Source organism: Lachnellula hyalina, assembly GCF_007821495.1.
Source record: "Lachnellula hyalina strain CBS 185.66 chromosome Unknown contig00183, whole genome shotgun sequence".
NCBI classification, from domain to species: domain Eukaryota; kingdom Fungi; phylum Ascomycota; class Leotiomycetes; order Helotiales; family Lachnaceae; genus Lachnellula; species Lachnellula hyalina.
Genome location: NW_022157297.1, coordinates 25,710 through 45,342, shown reverse-complemented (window position 1 = coordinate 45,342; position 19,633 = coordinate 25,710). Strand labels below are relative to the sequence as shown.

At 47.8% G+C, this 19,633-nt stretch overlaps 8 protein-coding genes across 8 annotated transcripts; 6 read left to right on the top strand and 2 right to left on the bottom strand.

Moving 5' to 3' along the window:
* Positions 1 to 869: 869 nt before the first annotated feature.
* PHHY_0 (Phenol hydroxylase) lies at positions 870 to 2,922 on the top strand (the record flags this gene model as incomplete). Its single annotated transcript, XM_031152313.1, has 3 exons — positions 870 to 1,556; positions 1,614 to 1,907; positions 1,954 to 2,922. The coding sequence occupies 3 exons, from the start codon at positions 870 to 872 to the stop codon at positions 2,920 to 2,922; spliced, it is 1,950 nt and encodes a 649-aa protein (XP_031002190.1).
* Positions 2,923 to 3,552: 630 nt separating this feature from the next.
* Positions 3,553 to 5,119, top strand: ulp1 (Ubiquitin-like-specific protease; the record flags this gene model as incomplete). The annotated part of the gene is made up of 2 exons (XM_031152312.1): positions 3,553 to 3,643; positions 3,684 to 5,119. The coding sequence occupies 2 exons, from the start codon at positions 3,553 to 3,555 to the stop codon at positions 5,117 to 5,119; spliced, it is 1,527 nt and encodes a 508-aa protein (XP_031002193.1).
* Positions 5,120 to 5,665: 546 nt separating this feature from the next.
* On the top strand, positions 5,666 to 8,940 carry bun107 (UBP9-binding protein; the record flags this gene model as incomplete). Its single annotated transcript, XM_031152311.1, has 6 exons — positions 5,666 to 5,778; positions 5,849 to 7,178; positions 7,228 to 7,438; positions 7,514 to 8,439; positions 8,491 to 8,724; positions 8,773 to 8,940. The coding sequence occupies 6 exons, from the start codon at positions 5,666 to 5,668 to the stop codon at positions 8,938 to 8,940; spliced, it is 2,982 nt and encodes a 993-aa protein (XP_031002192.1).
* A 338-nt stretch (positions 8,941 to 9,278) lies between these two features.
* Positions 9,279 to 10,175, bottom strand: PET8 (putative mitochondrial carrier protein; the record flags this gene model as incomplete). The annotated part of the gene is made up of 1 exon (XM_031152310.1): positions 9,279 to 10,175. One exon carries the CDS (start codon positions 10,173 to 10,175, stop codon positions 9,279 to 9,281), a length of 897 nt encoding a protein of 298 aa, XP_031002195.1.
* Positions 10,176 to 10,538: 363 nt separating this feature from the next.
* Positions 10,539 to 10,896, top strand: LHYA1_G007380 (uncharacterized protein; the record flags this gene model as incomplete). The annotated part of the gene is made up of 2 exons (XM_031152309.1): positions 10,539 to 10,585; positions 10,629 to 10,896. 2 exons carry the CDS (start codon positions 10,539 to 10,541, stop codon positions 10,894 to 10,896), a joined length of 315 nt encoding a protein of 104 aa, XP_031002194.1.
* Positions 10,897 to 10,954: 58 nt separating this feature from the next.
* LHYA1_G007379 (putative tRNA(Ile)-lysidine synthase) lies at positions 10,955 to 12,359 on the top strand (the record flags this gene model as incomplete). The annotated part of the gene is made up of 2 exons (XM_031152308.1): positions 10,955 to 12,247; positions 12,306 to 12,359. The coding sequence occupies 2 exons, from the start codon at positions 10,955 to 10,957 to the stop codon at positions 12,357 to 12,359; spliced, it is 1,347 nt and encodes a 448-aa protein (XP_031002187.1).
* A 525-nt stretch (positions 12,360 to 12,884) lies between these two features.
* Positions 12,885 to 15,694, bottom strand: SAL1 (Calcium-binding mitochondrial carrier; the record flags this gene model as incomplete). Its single annotated transcript, XM_031152307.1, has 10 exons — positions 12,885 to 13,401; positions 13,454 to 13,489; positions 13,543 to 13,708; positions 13,755 to 13,911; positions 13,957 to 14,027; positions 14,112 to 14,593; positions 14,882 to 15,018; positions 15,110 to 15,291; positions 15,417 to 15,497; positions 15,565 to 15,694. 10 exons carry the CDS (start codon positions 15,692 to 15,694, stop codon positions 12,885 to 12,887), a joined length of 1,959 nt encoding a protein of 652 aa, XP_031002200.1.
* A 593-nt stretch (positions 15,695 to 16,287) lies between these two features.
* Positions 16,288 to 17,320, top strand: SSN8 (RNA polymerase II holoenzyme cyclin-like subunit; the record flags this gene model as incomplete). Its single annotated transcript, XM_031152306.1, has 3 exons — positions 16,288 to 16,447; positions 16,507 to 16,716; positions 16,767 to 17,320. The coding sequence occupies 3 exons, from the start codon at positions 16,288 to 16,290 to the stop codon at positions 17,318 to 17,320; spliced, it is 924 nt and encodes a 307-aa protein (XP_031002180.1).
* Between the last annotated feature and the right edge of the window lie 2,313 nt (positions 17,321 to 19,633).

Here is a 19,633-nt window from a genome sequence, read left to right as displayed (position 1 = left end):
CAATGTCAAGAACAGCCCCAAAGAAAAACATAAAATAGAGGTACAGACTGCCGCTGAATAAGTAACCTATATCTGTGGAAGAAGTTTTCACAGGAGATATCATGTATCAGACTTTATATATATATATATTTTTTTTTTTTCACTAGAATAAGGCAGAGGAATGTATCAAACTCCAAATCAATCAGAGGGGCCGGTACCTCGAAGTACAGTTCGTAGGTACGTACTCTATGTATGTATGAGAAGGAAAACAAAGGGTGGCCATACTTGTATTGACGCCTAGAAAGTGTGATTCTGCAAAAATGCGGATGGTTTTCATGGCAGTTGACTTGTCCTTGCCTTGTCGTCGTCAATTGCAAAGTGAAAGTTGTGAATTACGAATTGGGTTAGTCTTCCCCGCCCCTGCTCCACAAAATGCGCAGGGTATGATCTTCATAGCTACCGCATTTCTTAGCCGGGTCTTCGAATGTGGAACTTTCCCCGCAAATATGTCAACGCCAGACGCACTTGACCGTCTCGACGACTCCCGTAAAGCTCATCCGTTCTTCAAACGAGATGATTTTGGACTACTCTGACCCTACAAGTGTGTGCACAGCACTGCCATTTATCCACATACACACGGGAGAGCCCAATAACTTAGGATAAAGTTTGACCCGGAGTAAAATGCCGTCGTCGTCGTGGGTCAGCTAGCCTTCCTTCATTATGTCAACCTTTTGCTCTTAAGTCCCTACAGCCCGGTATAATTTCTCATTTTCTCCTTATTATTGCTCTACTCTTGTTCGATAGATACCATAGTTCTTTCACATTTGTTAACTTTGGCAAATCCATTTTTTCTTTGCAAACCCCCACCTAGTGTTGTAGGTTTGACCATCATGGATCCGAACGTAACCCCTAACGAGACAGTCCATAACGACGTCTCTAACAAATACGACGTTGTAATCATCGGTGCTGGTCCAGTCGGGTTACTGCTCTCGACTTGTCTGGCACGATGGGGCTACAAAATCAAGCATATCGACAATCGCCCTGAGCCCACAAAAACTGGCCGTGCGGATGGAATCCAGCCGCGATCTTTAGATCTTCTGCGGAATATGGGTCTAAAACCAGCTATAATGGCCCACGAGCCAGCAAAAGTCTACGAGGTTGCCTTTTGGGACCCAAGCTCGACGGAATCAGGAATCCACAGAACAGGGACATGGGCTAGTTGCCCGAGCTTCATTGATGCTAGATATCCTTTCACAACCCTTTTACACCAAGGATTGATTGAGCGTGTATTCATATCAGACCTGGAGAAGAATGGCGTCAGTGTCCAAAGACCATGGACGATCAAAGGCTTCAAGACCGACGGGAATGCAGATCCCGAGTTTCCAGTGGAGGTAGATTTGGAGCACGTTGACGGGAAAGGGAAGGAAACCGTGAGAGCGCGATACCTGTTCAGTGGCGAAGGTGCACGATCATTCGTGCGCGACCAATTGAAGATCGGAATCAAGCATAAGGATCCAATCGCGCATGTCTGGGGTGTGATGGATGGCGTCGTCAAGACGGATTTTCCAGATATCAAAGTAGGTACTGCCTGAATCTTTGCACAGCAAGTAAGCCTAACCAATATCATTTTGCAGATGAAATGTACGATTCATTCAAAGCACGGCTCAATCATGGTTATTCCACGAGAGAACGATATGGTTCGTCTCTATATTCAGATCGCCTCGTCAACAGACAAAAACTGGGATCCACGGCAGACTAAAACCGAACAAGAGGTGCAGAACTCTGCCAAACGAATCCTTGAGCCATACAGCATTGAGTGGGAACGAGTTGAATGGTTTTCTGTGTACCCCATAGGACAGGGAATCGCCGAAAAATACACACTTGACCATCGCGTTTTTATGGGAGGAGATGCTTGCCATACACACAGCGTAAGTAGCTGTCCCAGAGCAGATGAGATCATGCTAATAGTTGCAGCCAAAAGCTGGTCAGGGCATGAATACCGCCTTCTTGGATGCACTGAATCTTGCTTGGAAAATCCATCATGTCCAAGCAGGCTTTGCTGATAGATCTCTTCTTGAATCCTACGAATCCGAAAGAAAACTCATTGCCGAGAATCTGCTAAATTTTGATGCCAAGTATGCGGCCCTGTTCTCGCAACGAGCCCCAGCCGCAAAGGATGTTGCAGCAGCATCTCAGCAGAGTGATAAGACCGAAGACAATGGAGGAGAAGAAAACCAGTTCATCAAGACTTTCAAAGAGTCTTGCGAGTTTACTAGCGGCTATGGCGTAGCATACGACCCAAACCTTCTGAACTGGTCCCCTTCTCATCCCGCACAGTCGAACCTCATCAACCCCAGGGGTCACAAACTCCGCACAGGGCGCATTCTCATAAACTCCAATGTTACCCGCGTTGTTGATGCCAACGTTGTGCACTTGGAACAAGAAATCCCCGTCAATGGCTCTTTCCGGATATACATATTTGCAGGAAGGCCCTTATCATCTGGGAAGGCACTTCAAGACTTTGTGGAAAATCTCAAGAAGAAGTCATCATTCTTCAGCTCGTATTTACGTCCTGACATTGACTCCGTGTCTCATCATGAGCGTCACAATCCCCACAGCTATTTCTTCACGTTCTGCACAATTTTCAATTCTAAAAGGAGCGATATTGAGATTTCAAGAGATGTGCCTCCTATCTTGGCTAGGTATAGGGACCACATCTACGCGGACGATATCTGGGATCAGAGAGTGCCTGATGCTACGGCCGCAGCGCACGTGAAGATGGGTCTAAATGAGGAAACAGGTGGTGTTATCGTTGTGAGACCGGACGGATATGTTGGCATTGTCACAAGTTTGGTTGAAGGGAGTGGGCCAGTGAACGCATTGAATGAGTATTTTGGATCATTTTGCACGAAGAAGCTAGGTGAGAGTACGGCACATTTATAAGTAGGCGTTGATTTGAGCTTTGTGGTGGCATATAGACATGAACGTATTATATCTCAAAACTGAAATGATAGTGAGGTATGACTTGCAGATTATGGAGTGATTGAGCAGTAGTGAGTGATTAAGTGAATGATTAAGTGAGTACGGAGTATAGTAAGTGAATACAGGATGTACGGACAAGCATAATGCATCAACATGCAGAAAAGGCGGGGGGCGAGGCAGGGATACCACTAGGCTCGATTGGAATAAGGGTTTCCCGGCCCCTTCCAAACCAAATATCTCAGCCTCCGTTCGTCGTGTCGGTCTTGAGACATGCATTCTTCCCTTTCGCAACCAGCAAATTCACCCTCGATACATTCCAGACACTTCCCAAGCACCAATGCCCGAATCAACCCGAACCTTCAATCGCTCCACCCATATCTCGAAATGAGTAGGCTCAAACGAAAAGCAACTGAGCAACTCATCCCGTGCTACTCTGTTGTCCACAAGGTAATTCATCGCCGTCGCATTGCATCGCGTTTGAGGCACTTGCAAGTAATGGCAGACTGACTTTTAGATTAGCCTCTACTTCCACGTTTACCTCCACCTGCTTTTCCACCGCCCCAGCCTGTCATGGGCGCAATATTCAGCACGATGGCCCAGGCCGTCACCGGCGTTATGAGGTGGTGCTCCGAGTTTTATCCTATAACTACATATACCGATATGACACAAACATCGGAAGACGGTAAGTTCTCAAAGCCGACGGCCTTCTTGTGCTTATGCAGTAGTAGTTGTCGCGAATACCCTCACACAAGCGGCAAGGCCAAGACCCGATGGATCGACTGCCCTTAAACGTTCAAAACACAGGCATCGACGAGAGGAGAGGGGACCGCGGTCCAAGTCGACTGATGCTATACTTAGAAATAATGGATGTGGGACCCTGGATATTTCCGGGTGCAACAGCGAGGGTGAGGCTACCCAAAGAATCAATGACTTTTGGGAGCCCCCCGATTTTGGCGCTTCTGGAGATCACAACACGACCAGCTCACGGAGCGCTCGCAAATCAGCAAAGAAGCGCGACGGCGATCGCAAGCCTACATATCAAAGGCAAGATAACGCCACGGACTCGCTCTTGACTCCAGAGCGATCATCATCGCCTCAGTCTGAACAATCTGCAGTCGCTGTTCGGAAACCGACAGTTTATCGAATGCCAACGACACCTGATTCTTTACCAAGGGACGATTCTCTCACGCCAAATGACATGAACGAGTCAGCGGAATTGACAGAGCGCCTGAGCAGGTTGCTTGACTTAGATGGAGATCAAAAAGAGGGCAACTTGTTGGTTCCTTCAGGGCTTGTGCGCGAGAAGCGGCTGAACATGGCTAAGGAGCGAAAGGTCAGGGAAAGGAAAGAAGTGCTCCGTGCTGCTAGAGAGCTTCGTTTACATCGTCGCCAGCCAAGAAAAGCCTTGGTACAACCTCTGGAGTTTGAGTGGGACGACGTGGTCAATCAAACCATATTTTCAACTGACCCGCAACGCATTATTACAACATCCATTGGTGGGACTGAGTTGAGACTGAAGGATTTCGCAACATTACTGGGCAAGCGTGCCTGGCTGAATGATGAGATCATAAACACGTATATTGAATGGGTGGTAGATGCGGCAAATAGGGCAGCCATTGCCCAGGCGAAGGAGTTCGAGGAGCCTACAAGCACGGTTCCGAAATTCATCGCACACAACAGCTTTTTTTATGAAAACCTCATCAAGAAAGGGCCCAGCAGCACTCAGGGTCTCATGAGACGAAAGAAAGCCCCGGGCACGTCCTTGCTGGAGGTTGACTCCGTTTTCGTTCCAATATGCAAGGGTTCTCATTGGACGGTCGGAGTTGTACGCCCAATTGCGAAGACGATTGAGTATCTTGACAGTATGGGCGGAAGTCCACACTCGTTCATCAAGCTCATGCGAGAGTGGCTCAAATTTCAGCTTGGGGAGAAATATGTTGAAGCTGAGTGGAACACGCCAAGGACGGCATGCGCACACCAGAGCAACGGTTATGACTGTGGGGTTTTTGTCTGTACGAATGCGTTCTGTGTTGCTCTCGGCTTAGACACGTCATGTTACGATGAGTGTGACATGCTACAACAGCGCAGAATTATTGCCGCGGTGTTGATCAACAGGGGGTTTCTTGGGGACTTTGAATGGAATGGCAAAGGCTTATAAAATGTTTCAATACTAGGCGTTCGGAATGGCAGCGAAAGATACCCAATCTGTTTATATACTTCAGGAGTCATGGTAGGTTACCTGGTCTGGCAGGGCGTCACACGGGGAGAAATACAATAGAGACGGAGGCTTAATAGTAGTAATGCAATTACTTGAAGTATGATCGCAACGTGGTAACCTTTTATAGCTGACTTTTCGTATATAAGAAACCATACAGTGAAGTACCTACCAAGCAAGATCCGGCCCCAGCATGAGTACCCATGCGATGTCAACCTCGGCTCGACCTGCCACTCGCATGTTGGTGTCCCGCCTGATGCAATGCGGCACGACTTACCTACCTTCCTTTGAACATGGAACCACACCCCACACCACAGTACCTACCTTGCTTAACTCGACTCCCCAACGTATTTCCAAGTCGCGCCGGTCTTACTATCACATACGTATTTGTGTACATACAGGCATTGGTCGTGCGACAACCATATGCTTGCAGCCAAACTGATGTGCATGTGCATACTTGCTCTATCTCGGCGATAAGTCGTCGTCGCCATGGTCAAGAAGGCAAAACAGAGGGTCTCCTATGTGCTTCCCCTCGCCAACTCGCCTGGCGGGCATCGTCTTGGGGTCAACGGCCTTGCCGTAGACAGTCACCAGTCCATTCTGTAAGTGGACTTCGATGATGCTCGATCATCATTTATAGCTTAAAGGCCTCCGAAGCTGACCAATTTGCAGCTATTCTGGTGGCCGGGATGGAGCAATATGCGCATGGAACCTCAACCTCAACCTCAACCTCGAGAGCTCGCCTGATGCGGAGAATCCATTTGAGTCCGCGGAAGATCCGCCAGAGCCGACGTCAAACTCCAAGGCATCTACGACCTTTCGCGCCCAAACACAGGCGCATACACACTGGGTGAATGACATAGTGCTTGCGCAAAACAATACGGCTTTGGTATCGGCGTCGTCGGACTTGACTGTGAAAGTCTGGCATCCCTTTTCGGACGACTTGGAGGCACCACAAACTATTGGGCAGCATGCGGACTACGTGAAGTGTCTGGCGACACCCAATTCCCAGGCAGACTGGGTCGCATCTGGCGGACTCGATCGCAAAATATGCCTCTGGGATCTTAGTGGAGCAGGGAAGAAACTCGAGATAGAGGTTGGAGATGAGGAGAAGAGTGAGAAGGGCTCTGTCTACGCGTTGAGTGCTAGCCGAAGCATACTTGCAAGTGGGGGCCCTGAATCTATTGTACGATTATGGGATCCAAGGTCCGGGAAGAGGGTCACCAAATTCGTCGGCCATACGGACAACATCAGGGATATTCTAATCAATGAAACTGGCGACACAATCATGACTGCCAGCTCAGACCAGACAGTGAAAGTCTGGAGCGTTACCGCTGGTCGGTGCATGCATACTCTGACAATGCATAATGATAGTGTTTGGTCTCTCTATTCAGATGACCCACAGCTTGGTATTTTTTATAGTGGCGACAGGTCAGGGCTTGTTGTGAAGACTGATGTTCGTGGGACGCTCGGTGAGATGGATGACGGTCTTTCTTTGGCTGTTGCTCAAGAGCACGATGGTGTCAACAAAGTAATTGCTCACGGGGACTATATATGGACTGCAACTTCTAGCTCTTCCATAAATCGATGGTCAAACGTGGATACGGGCGCGGATATTCAGTTACCAGAAGCTTACAGGCGCCAGCGTGCCTCAAGTGTAGCGTCACGTCCAAAGCAGCTCTCACCACCTACAACTAATGGCCATCCAAAAAAGGAGATACCAGCGCAGTCAGTCTTGAAGATTTCACATACTGCAAGTTTTCCTTCAGCTGCAGCAAGGGATCCGGATACGGCGACCACAATTTCCGCGCTGAGCGCAGCTCGGAAAGGGTCCGAGATAATTGTTGACCCAGATATAGGATTTGTTGTGCCAATTCTTTCTCTGCCTGAAGAGACAATCGAAGGTCAACATGGCTTGGTCAAACATAAGTTACTTAATGATAGGCGGAGGGCCTTGACATTGGATACCGCTGGAGATGTGCTGTTATGGGATTTGTTACGAGTAGGTCATAGTTTGGAAAAATTTCAGACCTGATGCTAATGCGAAGAAGTGCATTCCTATTCAGTCTTTTGGAAAAAGACATCTCGAAGATGTGGAGCCTGAGGTAAACACTATGGAAGCAGTTGCGCCTTGGTGCTCAATAGATACTCGAACGGGCCGTCTGGCTGTGGTCTTGGAGGAATACAACTGCTTCGATGCGGAAATGTACGCTGATGAGCTCGAGCTGGAAGAGCCGGTTGAATTTCGAGACGACCAAAGAAGTAGGTCAAAGACGCCGAGAATGTTTAGAAATGTAGCTTGATTTGAACAAGGGGCACTCGCTAACCATTGCATAGTCAACCTTGGGAAATGGGTCCTAAGATACATATTCGCAAATCTCATTGATGAAGCAATCAAAAGAGACGAGGATTATCGTAAGGAGCTTAACGAGAACGTAAAGAAAGGTGTTCAACGTGCAAATGCACCAACATCCATTCAACTACCTCCGTCCACCCAAGAAGCTTGGGTGGAAGGCACGCCGCCTACACTGACACCTCGAGCAAATGGCAATTCCTATCCTATGACCCCGGGTATGGGGATTGGTGTTGCAACACCCTCAGCTATGAATCATTTGCCTGGCGTTCCTGAGGATGGTGCTCCCCTTGATAAACGAGCTTCTCACGCAAGCCGTGTCTCTGGTGACAAGGATGGCGATTATTTCTCAAGTACACTGATTGCGTCCGAGACGGCTGCAAAGTCAGCAGCTACACCGGGTGAAGGACAAGATGAGAAACCACCTAAATCGCCCTCTGATGTCGACAAAGAGAACAATGGTGGTAAGGACACCAACACTCTCTTCGGGAAGAAATTTCGCATGGGGATGTCTTTTGGCAGCAAGAAGCTTGGACGGTCACCATCCACAAATATAGAGAAGCCTGTAGTAGTAGATGAGAAGGTGGAAGATGGCTCGGACTTATCCGAAAATGGCGAAAAGGAGAAAGAAGTCGATGATAGTTTCTTTGGTGTAGTCCAGACGATTAGAAACGAATACGACAAGGCCTTATTGGAGAATCCAGACCGGTTGGTTGAGAGCGGTATCACGCCTAGCCTGCCAAACGAGACGCCTGTACTAAAACACCCGCCTATGACTACGGTCATCGTTCAAGAGGAGACCTCTGGTGGCAGTGCGGACTTGTACAGAGGGACCGTTGCAACGGTTGGTGAAGATGCAAGTCTGATAGAGCAGCGAGCGCCTATGTGGGTTGGAGATCTACTTTTAAGGGTAAGACTGCATTCATGAATGGCTGAAGGCAATGAAATAACACAACCATAGAACAAAATCCCGTTTAAGGAACCGGTGAAGGTTTCGTTTATCCTTCAGCCTTGGCAAGACCTGCTGCCCAGTATTGCTGGACCAGATGGGAACGCCCGCTTGAATGCGAACAGAATGCTCCGGGTCAAGAAGATTCTTGCATACGTTGCAGAACGCATTGAAGCAGCCCCAGAGACACCAGATCCCGATGCCTTGAAGCCAGAGGAATATCTAGAGCTTTATTGTTATGACCAGGTTAGCTCTTCCTCTTTGAATCTTTTCCACACTCTAATATCAAGATAGAAATTGCCAATCACCATGAGTCTTGCAACTCTGCGTGCCCACGTCTGGAAGGGAGGTGCGGATGTAATGCTGTACTACAAAAGCAATGGTAGGAAGCAAATTTCTCAAGTGACGCCCCCGGAGCCTTCCACAGAAAGTCCTCCAGACGCACAGGCTGCACCACCATGAACATTACTTTATATTACGATGGTTTGGCTTCGGGTCGACATCTGGGTAAATATACCTTGTTACATAGCTTCGAATTATAATACTTTTTTGAAATCAAAAGTTCTATAAATACTAGTCTTGATTTGACGTATTGTTCCAAGTGCTGTGGATTACGCTGACGGACACTTCTGGATTTCACCAAGTACCAGACCAAGGAACTGATAGTCTGAGCTATTATTACTTATTGGAAACTATGTTTAGTCAAGTAATTTACAAGTTATGCTCGACAACGCAAGATCCACCTATGTCATCGAGTAATATACAGATTGGGAGTCGGATTGGAGACCCTGTGACTACCGTTAAAAGCGATTCTCGTTACTCTTATCAATGTTGGAACGTCTTTCTGTGAGTGCGTTTGATACTGCCTGGTAAGACCCCAAAAATATGGCTCCCCCAGCACTAATCCACAGAATCCGGGGCAAGATTCCCGAAAAAAGGGCTCCTGGTCCACTGGTCCTCAATATCTCCCTCAGCAAAGGGATTACAGCAGTCTTCTCCTTAGCCAACATCATTCTCGTCTTGAGAACATCCAGCGGAGTCGTAAACCCAGCCGCAATGGCTCCGGCAACGCTACCAAAAAGCCCACTCTCCAAAGCACCAATCTCATCTTTGCCTGATTTCCGCCGCCTATACTCCTTCATGGACTCCCACAACGGAAACTGTATCACCGTGAACGGCACCTCCCTCATAATTGTAACAGACCACCCCCTATACATTTCCATCCATACCCCCGAGACACCAATTCCCCTATGCTGTGATAGTATGGCCCTCAAAGCCAACAGTGAGGAAGCATGCTGATTCGCCTGCGCCCTCTGCTTCACCACTTCCGTCGGAACCCTCACGGCGCACGCAGCCACCTCGCCCAAGCTCGCGGCAAGCATATGCTCAAGAGGAGCCTCCCATTCCCTCATAAACCCTCCATCGGTAATCTGGTTTGCCTGCCGCCGCGCTGCCAGGAAGCTCTTGGAGTATTCGTAGGTGCAGAAGAAGAGCGCCGCGCCGGGCGCAGACCCGATTATGGCACTGCCGACGCCACGGTAGATCCCTGAGAATCCGCCTGAGGCGAGGAAGCCGGAGGAGGATTGGAGGCGCGTTTTGAGAGTATCGAGAGGGTAGAGGGAGAGGTCGACGGTGGTTCCTGCGAGGGCTCCGGATAGGAGGGCGGTGGTGAAGGCGGGACTGGATTGGGAGGACATTATGCGTGTATGTATGCCTTGAATGGCAGGTTATGAAGAGTAATTGGTATTCGATGTCCCTTTTTGATCAAGGTAGAGTCAGCGGCCGAGGCCGGTGTGAGCTGTGGAAAGTCATGGTTGGTTGTATGAGGTACTGAAAAGGCAGAACCCGTTTGTCTCCATAAATATTTTATTCTGGGGACTGGACTGGTGGGACGCGTCTCAATATTTACAGTACACAACCATCACCATCACCATTTCTCAATTTAAAGCTTAGTCTCGATTCAAGAATGGAATGGGTACCCCTAATCGTATTCTGAATACTTTTGCATCCCCATCTCGTCCAATTTCTATTGCGGAATTTGTGACTGCTGTATCCAAAATATGGAGGCCGTCCGAAAGCTACAGTGCCAACCAGTCGGCGACTTTCGGTACGTATCTTCCATGATAGAAGTCAAGAAATCTACATTTCAGAACTGACCTGGTGCTATCAGGTCTTGCCATCAGCGGTGGGGTTGATTCCATGGCATTGGCTACTCTTTGCTCTCAGATGCATTCTAGCTTTTCTAACACCACAAACTCTCTAAACCTCGAGAACGAGAAGCATGTCTCTTCGCTAGATATTCTACGCCAAGTAACCTTTAGAGCATTCGTAGTAGATCATGGAGTTAGAGCCGGCAGTGCAGCTGAGGCTCAAGCTGTCGCCAAGGTCCTGGAGGAACAAGGTATTGATGAGATTTGATTTATGAAGGAAGAGAGACTAATGCTTCTTCCTAGGTCTCAAAACCAGCATCTTGAAAATGAAGTGGCCCACTTCTGACAAGCCTGCGGAAATGCCTAATTTTGAGTCTTTGGCCAGGAAATACCGTTACCAAGTCTTAGGCAGAGCGTGTCGAGATCATGGAATCAACTCGCTGTTCTTTGCCCACCATGGAGATGATCAGGCAGAGACTGTGATGATGAGATTGACCAGTGGCCATAAGAGACCTGGACTTTTGGGAATGAAATCTGATTCCGAAATCCCGGAATGTCATGGTATACATGGCGTTCACGAGAGTGGTGGAATAGCCCCTAAGTCTTGGAGGGGAAGAAAGGCGCCCGTGCAATACAAATCACACCAACCATTGCCAAACGTGAAGCTAATACCTCAGCCTATCCCCGAAACTGGTGGTATTAAAATCTATAGACCCTTTCTAGATTTTGGGAAAGAGCGTTTGATCGCTACTTGTCAGGCTGGGGGAATAGAGTGGTTCGAAGACCATACAAACATGGATCCCACGCTCACGTCAAGGAATGCAATCAGGCATCTTTACAAGTCGCATACTATGCCTGCTGCCCTGACAAAGTCTGCCCTTGTCAAGCTGTCGAGCAGATGCCGGGAATTGGCCAATACACAGCTTGAGATGACGGAGTGGTGTCTTTCGCAGTGCAGCATCAAACGGTTCGACACCCGCAGCGGTGTTCTGACCGTGCAGTTCAACGATATGAACGATTCTACCATACCCGTTCTAACTGACAAGAAGCTGGTGGCAGCGAATGTCTTGAGGCGGATCATCATGCTAGTCACGCCCCAGGAACATGTCCAGACGTCCGTCGTGTACCGTACCCTGAAGCGGGTATTTCCCGAACTCTGGCTTTCTGAAGAGCTGCATTTTGAACCACCCAAGTTCACCGTAGCAGGGGTTCAATTCGAGCGTCTTACCGATGGCGCAAAGTGTGAATGGTTCATCTCGCGACAGCCTCACAGTACTAGCACATCCATGCCAGTCATCAGCTTTCCCCACCGCAAAGAATCTTCTTGGTCAGAATGGACACTCTATGATGGACGATACTGGATTCGTATACAGAATCACTGCAAGGTGCCTCTCTTCATCCGTCCCTATCGCAAAGAGGATCACAACATGTTCAAGCAGTCGCTTCCTATGAAAATGTGGAACCCCTTGCACAAGCTGCTGAAGCATATTGCGCCTGTGGATTCAAGGTACACTCTCCCTGCAATTTTCGGTCCAGGAGATGATGGCGAGGCAATAGTCCTGGCACTTCCTACGCTGAACATCGGCCCGCACAAAATCGAGAATATGGTGAAGTGGGAGGTAAGATACAAGAAACTGTATACCGCTGGGCTGTCATTACCAAGTCAGCTTTTATCAGGAAGAGGTAGTCACTGTTCATGAGGCTGGAGCTACGATTATGTACATCTTGTAGCAGCCCTTAATTCTATATAATCTGATGATGTGTTCTTCATGTAGGATAGATTCTCAAGTTTAGCTGTAAAGAAAGAGTGCCATGGGTTACATAAGACGGGAAATCAATTGAATAAATCTTAGCCTAAACTCTGGCAATAGGAAGCTGTCCAGAAATCACATAATGTTACCAGTCGAATATGCTTAGGTCGCATCTTTAAATCTGTATTGGTTTCGATGGTACTGTCATTAATGTGCTTCAGCCTCTCGGTACTACTGCATGATAATTCATCCTTTGCAAGGCCCTCTCGCATCTTCCGTATGCCTATGATAGGGCCGTCGGGTATCCTGCAAACGCCAATGATTCCTCCAAAAATGCTAGTAAACGCCGGGCCAATGCAACAGCCTTCTTATGCTAGAACGGTCAAAATAATGTACCGGAAGCAATAGAACCCGAAGGCCAGGAAGTACCATTTCCCATTTCGAGGCTTGGGAATAGAATGCGCGTGTTTCTGATTGTCATTTCCTTCTCGTCGAGCGGATATCTTCACTCCTCGAGTTGTAAAATGTGCTTCGATTTCTCATAGACCACGTAAGTAATGCTGACTGCTGGCACTACTTTTAACAGGTTTGGTGTGATGCCCTTGAACAACCCTTGAACACCTTCGTTCTTAACGGTCTTTTGTGCGACGTCCCAGATTCCTTCGTAGGTCGGAGGATGTAATACGGTTCCTTGAGCTTGTAGTCGCGTCCGTAGGAGATTTATTGGGTAGACAACACTTGCTCCAAGTGATCCCGAGAGCGCGCCAATGCAGCCGGTCGCAAATGACCCTGGGGCAGAATCTGTCTGGCTATAGCCCATGCGTAACTTTCGGGCTGCTATCGACGATTTCAAATATTCAAAGGTGCCTAGGTCGATCGCAGAGTACGGGAACATCCCAACAAGACCCATGGTCAAGCCACGGTAGGCGGATCGTATGCCGCCTTGCTTGTACATCTTTTTAGCCGTCGCTATGATCAGTGCATTGCCATGAAGACCCCCTTTTACAGTTTCGCATTGCATTCTAGTGGTCGGTAAGCGTCCGCATGATGATAGAAATGAAGGGATGTGCTTACCGAAACTTTAGAGTGTCTATCGGATACACACAGAGCCTATCGTTCAAAGTCAATGATGGCAAATATGAACTAGAGGTATGGCTGCTCACTGGGACACCATTCCACCAACTCCTCCCGCGACAAACTGAGAGTAGGGGTTTATCTTTTTTGGATCGCCGTGACCTTCGAGTTGTGCCAAAGCTCTCTTTGTGGCTTCGTAAGAGCCGAATTTAATCGCCGACTCGGGCATAACTTTGACCACATTCAACCCATTTCCTAGGTATATTAGTGGGCACTCAGAGCTTGCTTCGAGTCTATTTACCGGCGAACAAACTACGCATCCCACCGGCCTTCCATAGCTCCTTAGTAGCATCAACCAAAGGTCTGCCAATATGTTTCGCTGCAGTTGCAGCATTGCCTTTCTTCACTGCATCGACAGTTTCTTTCGCAGGAGTACTGATGTTGGCGATTAGGTAGACCTAGGGCAAGTCAGTGACGTACTAATGCCTCGCATATGTGCATACTTTTAACCTGTCGAGAGGTGCTGTGCAAGTTCGAGAGATTGCGCCTGCGATCCCACCTGCGAGGAAGTATCCTGGAGAGCAATTATGTTAGTATGAGATCCATACATATGCAAAGTCTGGTGCCAAGAAAATATAAAGTAGAGAATTGTATTAACCGGGATCGGGCGTGATTTCTTGCAGGAAGGACTTCTTGTTCCTGGCGATGAGGACTTGAGCTAGTCCGGACAGCTCCTGCTGCTGGATAGTTGAATTCGTGCTCGGTGTTCCGTTTGGCTGCGGTAGAGCCTCCAGTCCACTCTTCAGAGTTGTTTCAGCAAGGCGAGCTCTATTTGGGTCCAACATGGTTCCGTCGATGGATGCGCCAGTTGCTGCGTCTTGAACAGTTGCGATGCCCAGGTCTTCTGGGGATGGGGAGGGACGACTTCGCTTGCTGGGCAGTGTTGCTGTGATTTCAAAAAGACTCCCGATGAGGGCTGAAATTATAAACGAAAATCGTGTTCTACCTAGACCCTCTAATGTTTCTTCGCTGACGTTGCTGTCGCCTTCAGAATTCAGTGTAATCGTCGACGAATAGTACGATAAGACCGCCTTCAATTCAGGCGTCTCGGTGTGTGTAGGAAGAAATAACAGGAAGTGCCTGTCAAAATCAGAATGTCAGTCAGTGAATTAATTATGACTTCAAGTCGCACTTTGGCGTCCTTAGTTTGGTATAAGGGCAGCGCGACGAGTTCTAGAGTTCGCAGGCAAGCCTAACTCGAAACCGAAAGACCAAAGAAAAGAACAGAAGAGAAAGCCTAGTAATGGTATTAATGGTAACAGCAGCACATGTTCCGCGTGTATTAGCACACAGATCAAGTTAGAGTTACGCCGCAAGCTTATAATTAAGAGCTTTTCGAGGGGCGCCGAGATCCAAGTTTTAAACGACCAGAATCTCTCACTCGGAGTGAGCAATACTGTGCGGCGGTACTTTTCCCGGCCCTCTCGAGAAGTTGTCTTAATATCTCCACTGGAGCGAAACTTTGTACTATCATATGTGCCAATAGGGTAAAGCGCAGACTCCACCTGGGGAAAATTGGTTTACCTCCATTCCGAAAATGATATATAGCCCTAGGTAAAATTAGTGATTGATATAAGACACAAGGAATAAACTAACATCTTTGTTCTGATCAACCTCCGAGAAAAATTTGTTCAGCTTGGAGTTGGGCACAACCAAACCCGCTTTCTTGAACGCAGCCTTCAATTCGTCCTTATCAATCTTCCCGTTGTGGTCCTTGTCGATGGACTCGAAGAGGGAAAGTAGCTCTCTCTCGGTGTTGACGACAAATGTGCGGAATTCTATACAGAAGTCATGTCAGCCAAAGTCCAGCAAACGTTGTTGGTAACGCCCTATCATATTGACAACTTTGAGGAGGGGAAGAAGGAACAGAGCGAAAAGCGCAAAGAATAGGCTCCAAACATACCTTCGTATTGTATGACCTGGTCTCCATTCTTGTCCATGGCCTTGACGATATCCTTGAGTATATCATCCGCGTTTTTGAGTGCTATATACCGACCGGTTAGTTAGCATTTCCAGACTGAAGAGAAAACTCAAGTCGCTAGCTTGCTCACGGTGGTCGATTCGAGAAAGCCCCTTTCTCAAGCCAGTGAGGTCCAGTTCTCCTTTCTTCTGCGGATCTAACTTCTGCCATAATTGCTGGATGCGCGCGTCCCGAGAGTCCTGAGACTCCGGGATCTCCATGCTGACCCTTTATTCCAACTTCCTATCATCTGAAGCTCATCGCATGAAGGGCCAGGGCCAAAGCCAATTGACAGAGCAGATGCAATCTACAGTGACCGAGAAAGCGAAGTGGGTATCATGAATGTATAGGTGCGGGCGGGCATACGTTGTGTTTGTGTATAGCCGCAATCTTGCGTCCGAGTAGATCTAGAAAACAAGCACTGAGACTGAGCCAAGATCGTCACTATAGCGTGTTTCTAGCATCATAGGGGTCGCTGTAGTATACTGATAAGGACCTCCAGAAGCCAATTTTGTGGTGATAGTCGGCTCGGATTAACTCAAGCACCTGCTTGTCCTTTCACGCCCCCGTGATTGCAAATCATTATATACAGTATTATGGCTTCTCTCTTCTTACTTTGCTCTTGATCTTCTCAAGTTGTGCTCCTATTCCTGCCTTCCTTCGCTGTTTCTTTGCAATGTTACAATACGAATAACTGGAAAACTCGACCTTCATGTCTCTTTCGTCACGTCGAAACTCTAGATGACACTCGGTCAACCGTGCTACCCCCTCAACACCAATTTATATGGCTTAATCGACAAGTGTATATCCTACCATGGCTGCCAATTACTGGGAGTCGACGCAGCGGCGACATTGGCAGTCCACCCGCGAGCAGCTAGATGTTCTGCGGAAGAAACTGGAAGATGAGGATCAGAATCTAGTGCAGATGTACCCTCTTGCCCAGTTGAGACATCTCAGCATATATTTTAACCAGCGTAAGTGCTATAGGAGGCTTCACCTGTGAATGGATGGGACTAATCATTCTATGCTACAGAAATTGGTCGGCTCGCAAAGCGTCTTGGTGTACGACAACAAGCTATGGCAACAGCACAATTATACATTCGCCGATTCTATTCAAAGGTCGAGATCAGACGGACAAATCCATACTTAGTTATTGCAACAGCAGTATACCTGGCATGCAAGATGGAAGAATGCCCTCATCACATCAGGCTTGTCGTGAGCGAGGGCAGAACATTATGGCCAGGTACTACCTATCCCTAGTCTCCTACAACCCAGGCTGACTCTAGCTGTTAGACTTCTTCAGCAGCGATACTTCGAAACTGGGCGAATGCGAATTCTTCCTTATATCCGAAATGAGCTCCCAGATGATAGTACATCATCCCTACAGGAGCTTAACCGCACTTCAAGGAACATTCTCTCTTACTCAAGAGGAGTCTGTTCTTGCTTGGTCTATCATAAATGACCAATGCATGACCGACCTGCCTCTCCTATACGCGCCTCACATTATTGCAATTATGGCGATTCTACTTGCTTTGGTGCCTCGGCCAAACCAGACTGGGGCTCAGTCTGCAAACAACTCGGCCGGTAATATCGCAAGTGCGGCACATGCTGCGTTGAGCTCATTCAGCCAGCCCAAAGCCGGAGCTCCAGAAAAGCAAGGCGGTGGAGCGCGTACAAAACTACAAAGGTTGGCAAACTGGCTTGCGGAAAGCAACATCGATATTGAGGCTATTGTTGATTGCACTCAAGAACTCATTTCATTCTACGAAGTGTATGAGCAGTACAACGAGAAGCTCACAAGGGAGCAGATCAATCGCTTTGTTAAAGCTCGAGGATTGGATAAATGAATTGGAAATCAATTAGATATACATAATTTAGACATCCTACCTGACCATTTTTAAGTGAAATCTGCATCCCTCCCTCACATGCATCCAGACAGCAAAAAACTTGAAGAGGAAGCATTATAGAAGAGCAATTATAGATGCAAATGATATCGGCAAGTTAGTTGGCTTGTATATCTTCAACAAGCAAGAGACGAAAGCGTGACAATACAGATTTCCTAGTTATTTACTATTGGACTCATCTTCGCTCTGCGCCTATTCCATTACAACTACAGCCATACGAGATCCTTCCCACATCTAATATTCCTAGGAGTCACTTTTGTAGAGTTGTTCGCCGCAACCTCATAGATAGATATAGGCTACATATTTTAAAATAAAGGAGTTTAAGCAAATACAAACGCAATAAATTACAAATTTCTCAGGGTCTAACTATAGCAATCAGTTCATATTAATCTTTCTTAGCACTGCCTTCGTCTACGGCTGGAAATTCACTTCTACTCAACTCTTCCAACAATATTTCCCTCTATTCTCCCCTTTCTAGCCACCCAAGGTATTCCATTCCTCACCTCCCTCGCCAAATCCTTCTACCATGTCTCTCCTCTCTCCTCTAACCGGCGAATGCGTGTCTCGAGATAGGGGGTGAAATAATACAGCCTGACAACCATTTGCTTGCGTGCTTCAATAGAATCTCAACCAAACCCGTCTTTGCACTTTAGCCAACGACTCTGCAATTGGACCTTCTTCCTTGCCAACGATATCTTGGATCTGATGAAGCAAGAATTTGGATTTATATGAAGGTTGTCAAGTCCACGAAGGGTGTTTTGACCTTCCCACGGTGAAGTATTTATAAACTCGGCGTCTAGGAGTAGACACTGTCATAGTAGCCGCTTGTTTGTTTCGATCCAGTGCGTTCCCCCGGGTTGATATTCAACTCTTAATCATGATATACCAATAATCTTTCTGCAAGAGATATGGGTTTATACTATTTGATGTTACAAGAATCTTGAACTGGACTTGCCGTAGCAGGCAAGGAGCGTTTTGATAAGTAGGGAATGCACCGCCCGATAGTAGAACTTATCTATTGATCTGGGTTTTCTATTAGGAGCATGATGCAAACATACCTTATAGAGGTTGTCGTCTAGAAGTCGAAGCACGCTACGAGTATTCCATCGATGCCCGCCTATCAATATCACCTCGAGGTGAAAAATCTTATGGTAAGAAGTAGCTCTAGTAGATACATGGCTGCAACACGAAGAAGATTGCGGACCCGCAAATATTTGATAGAAACATTGAAACGCTCTTGGTATACACACACAACAAAGTACCTCAGCAGGGCTTCACTACGGAGGTAAGTTGGTCATATAGCCAGGGGTTGGCACTACCAAAAAGCTACTCATATAAAAGGCTCGGGAGCGACTCTTAAGGGGAAATCCAAACGCAGTGATAAAGTTTAATTCAATGATTGCTTCAACGATGTTACAAACATAATAGGTAGTACAGTGAGGTTGCCATAAGCTTCAAGTCTAGCCGACGACCCCAGACAGTCAGCACCTTGAGCTCCGTGCCCGAATCGAGGAAGAATTCGGTAAGATGGATCAGGATCCTCCGCCCCCAGAAACCGATGTTTGATGCTGTATACCAAATTGTGGCAGGGCAGGCCACTGAGGCCAGCAATGCGAAAATTCGCCAAGCATATGTATCAATAGATCTCTCATTTTCATCTGGAAAGTTCAGTTGAACCTCCAAAGGCATCTTCAGTAGCAAAGCGGGGTCACACCTGGCGGTGAGGTGGTGGCACGTCAAACACAGACCATCGTGGGGAACTGGTGTGGTGGCAGGTGCAGCTTATGGTCTTCTGGAACAGAGGCCTGCAGTCTGCAGGCAAAGGAGACAGCGGACAGGCCGAACGTCCGCGCGCGACAGGCTGTGTTGTCCTCCTGTGGGGACTGAGACTCAAGGGGGGTGCATGCAGCTCAAATGAACAACTGGACAGGAACAATGCAATGTGCAATTTTTAGATACTCCTGCCGTTGATGATAGGCTGGCAACACTTACAGTCCCATCCTCTCTGCAGGGCAATAATACAACAATATGATTGCGGTTTGCGTGGCTGGCGCAAGAAACAGAGCGGGCTGGACTGGACTGGACTAGAAGTGGACTGGAGGAGCACCAAGCGTGCCGCGGCCTGCAAGTGGGGTAGTGTTTGGGATAGGATAGGGCGGTTGGGCGGGAACAGAAGGGGAAGCTTACAGTGCCATCATGCGGTAGTCTCTTGGAGTGCTGACGCCGCGCCGGCTGCTGTAACGCAACGCGATAATT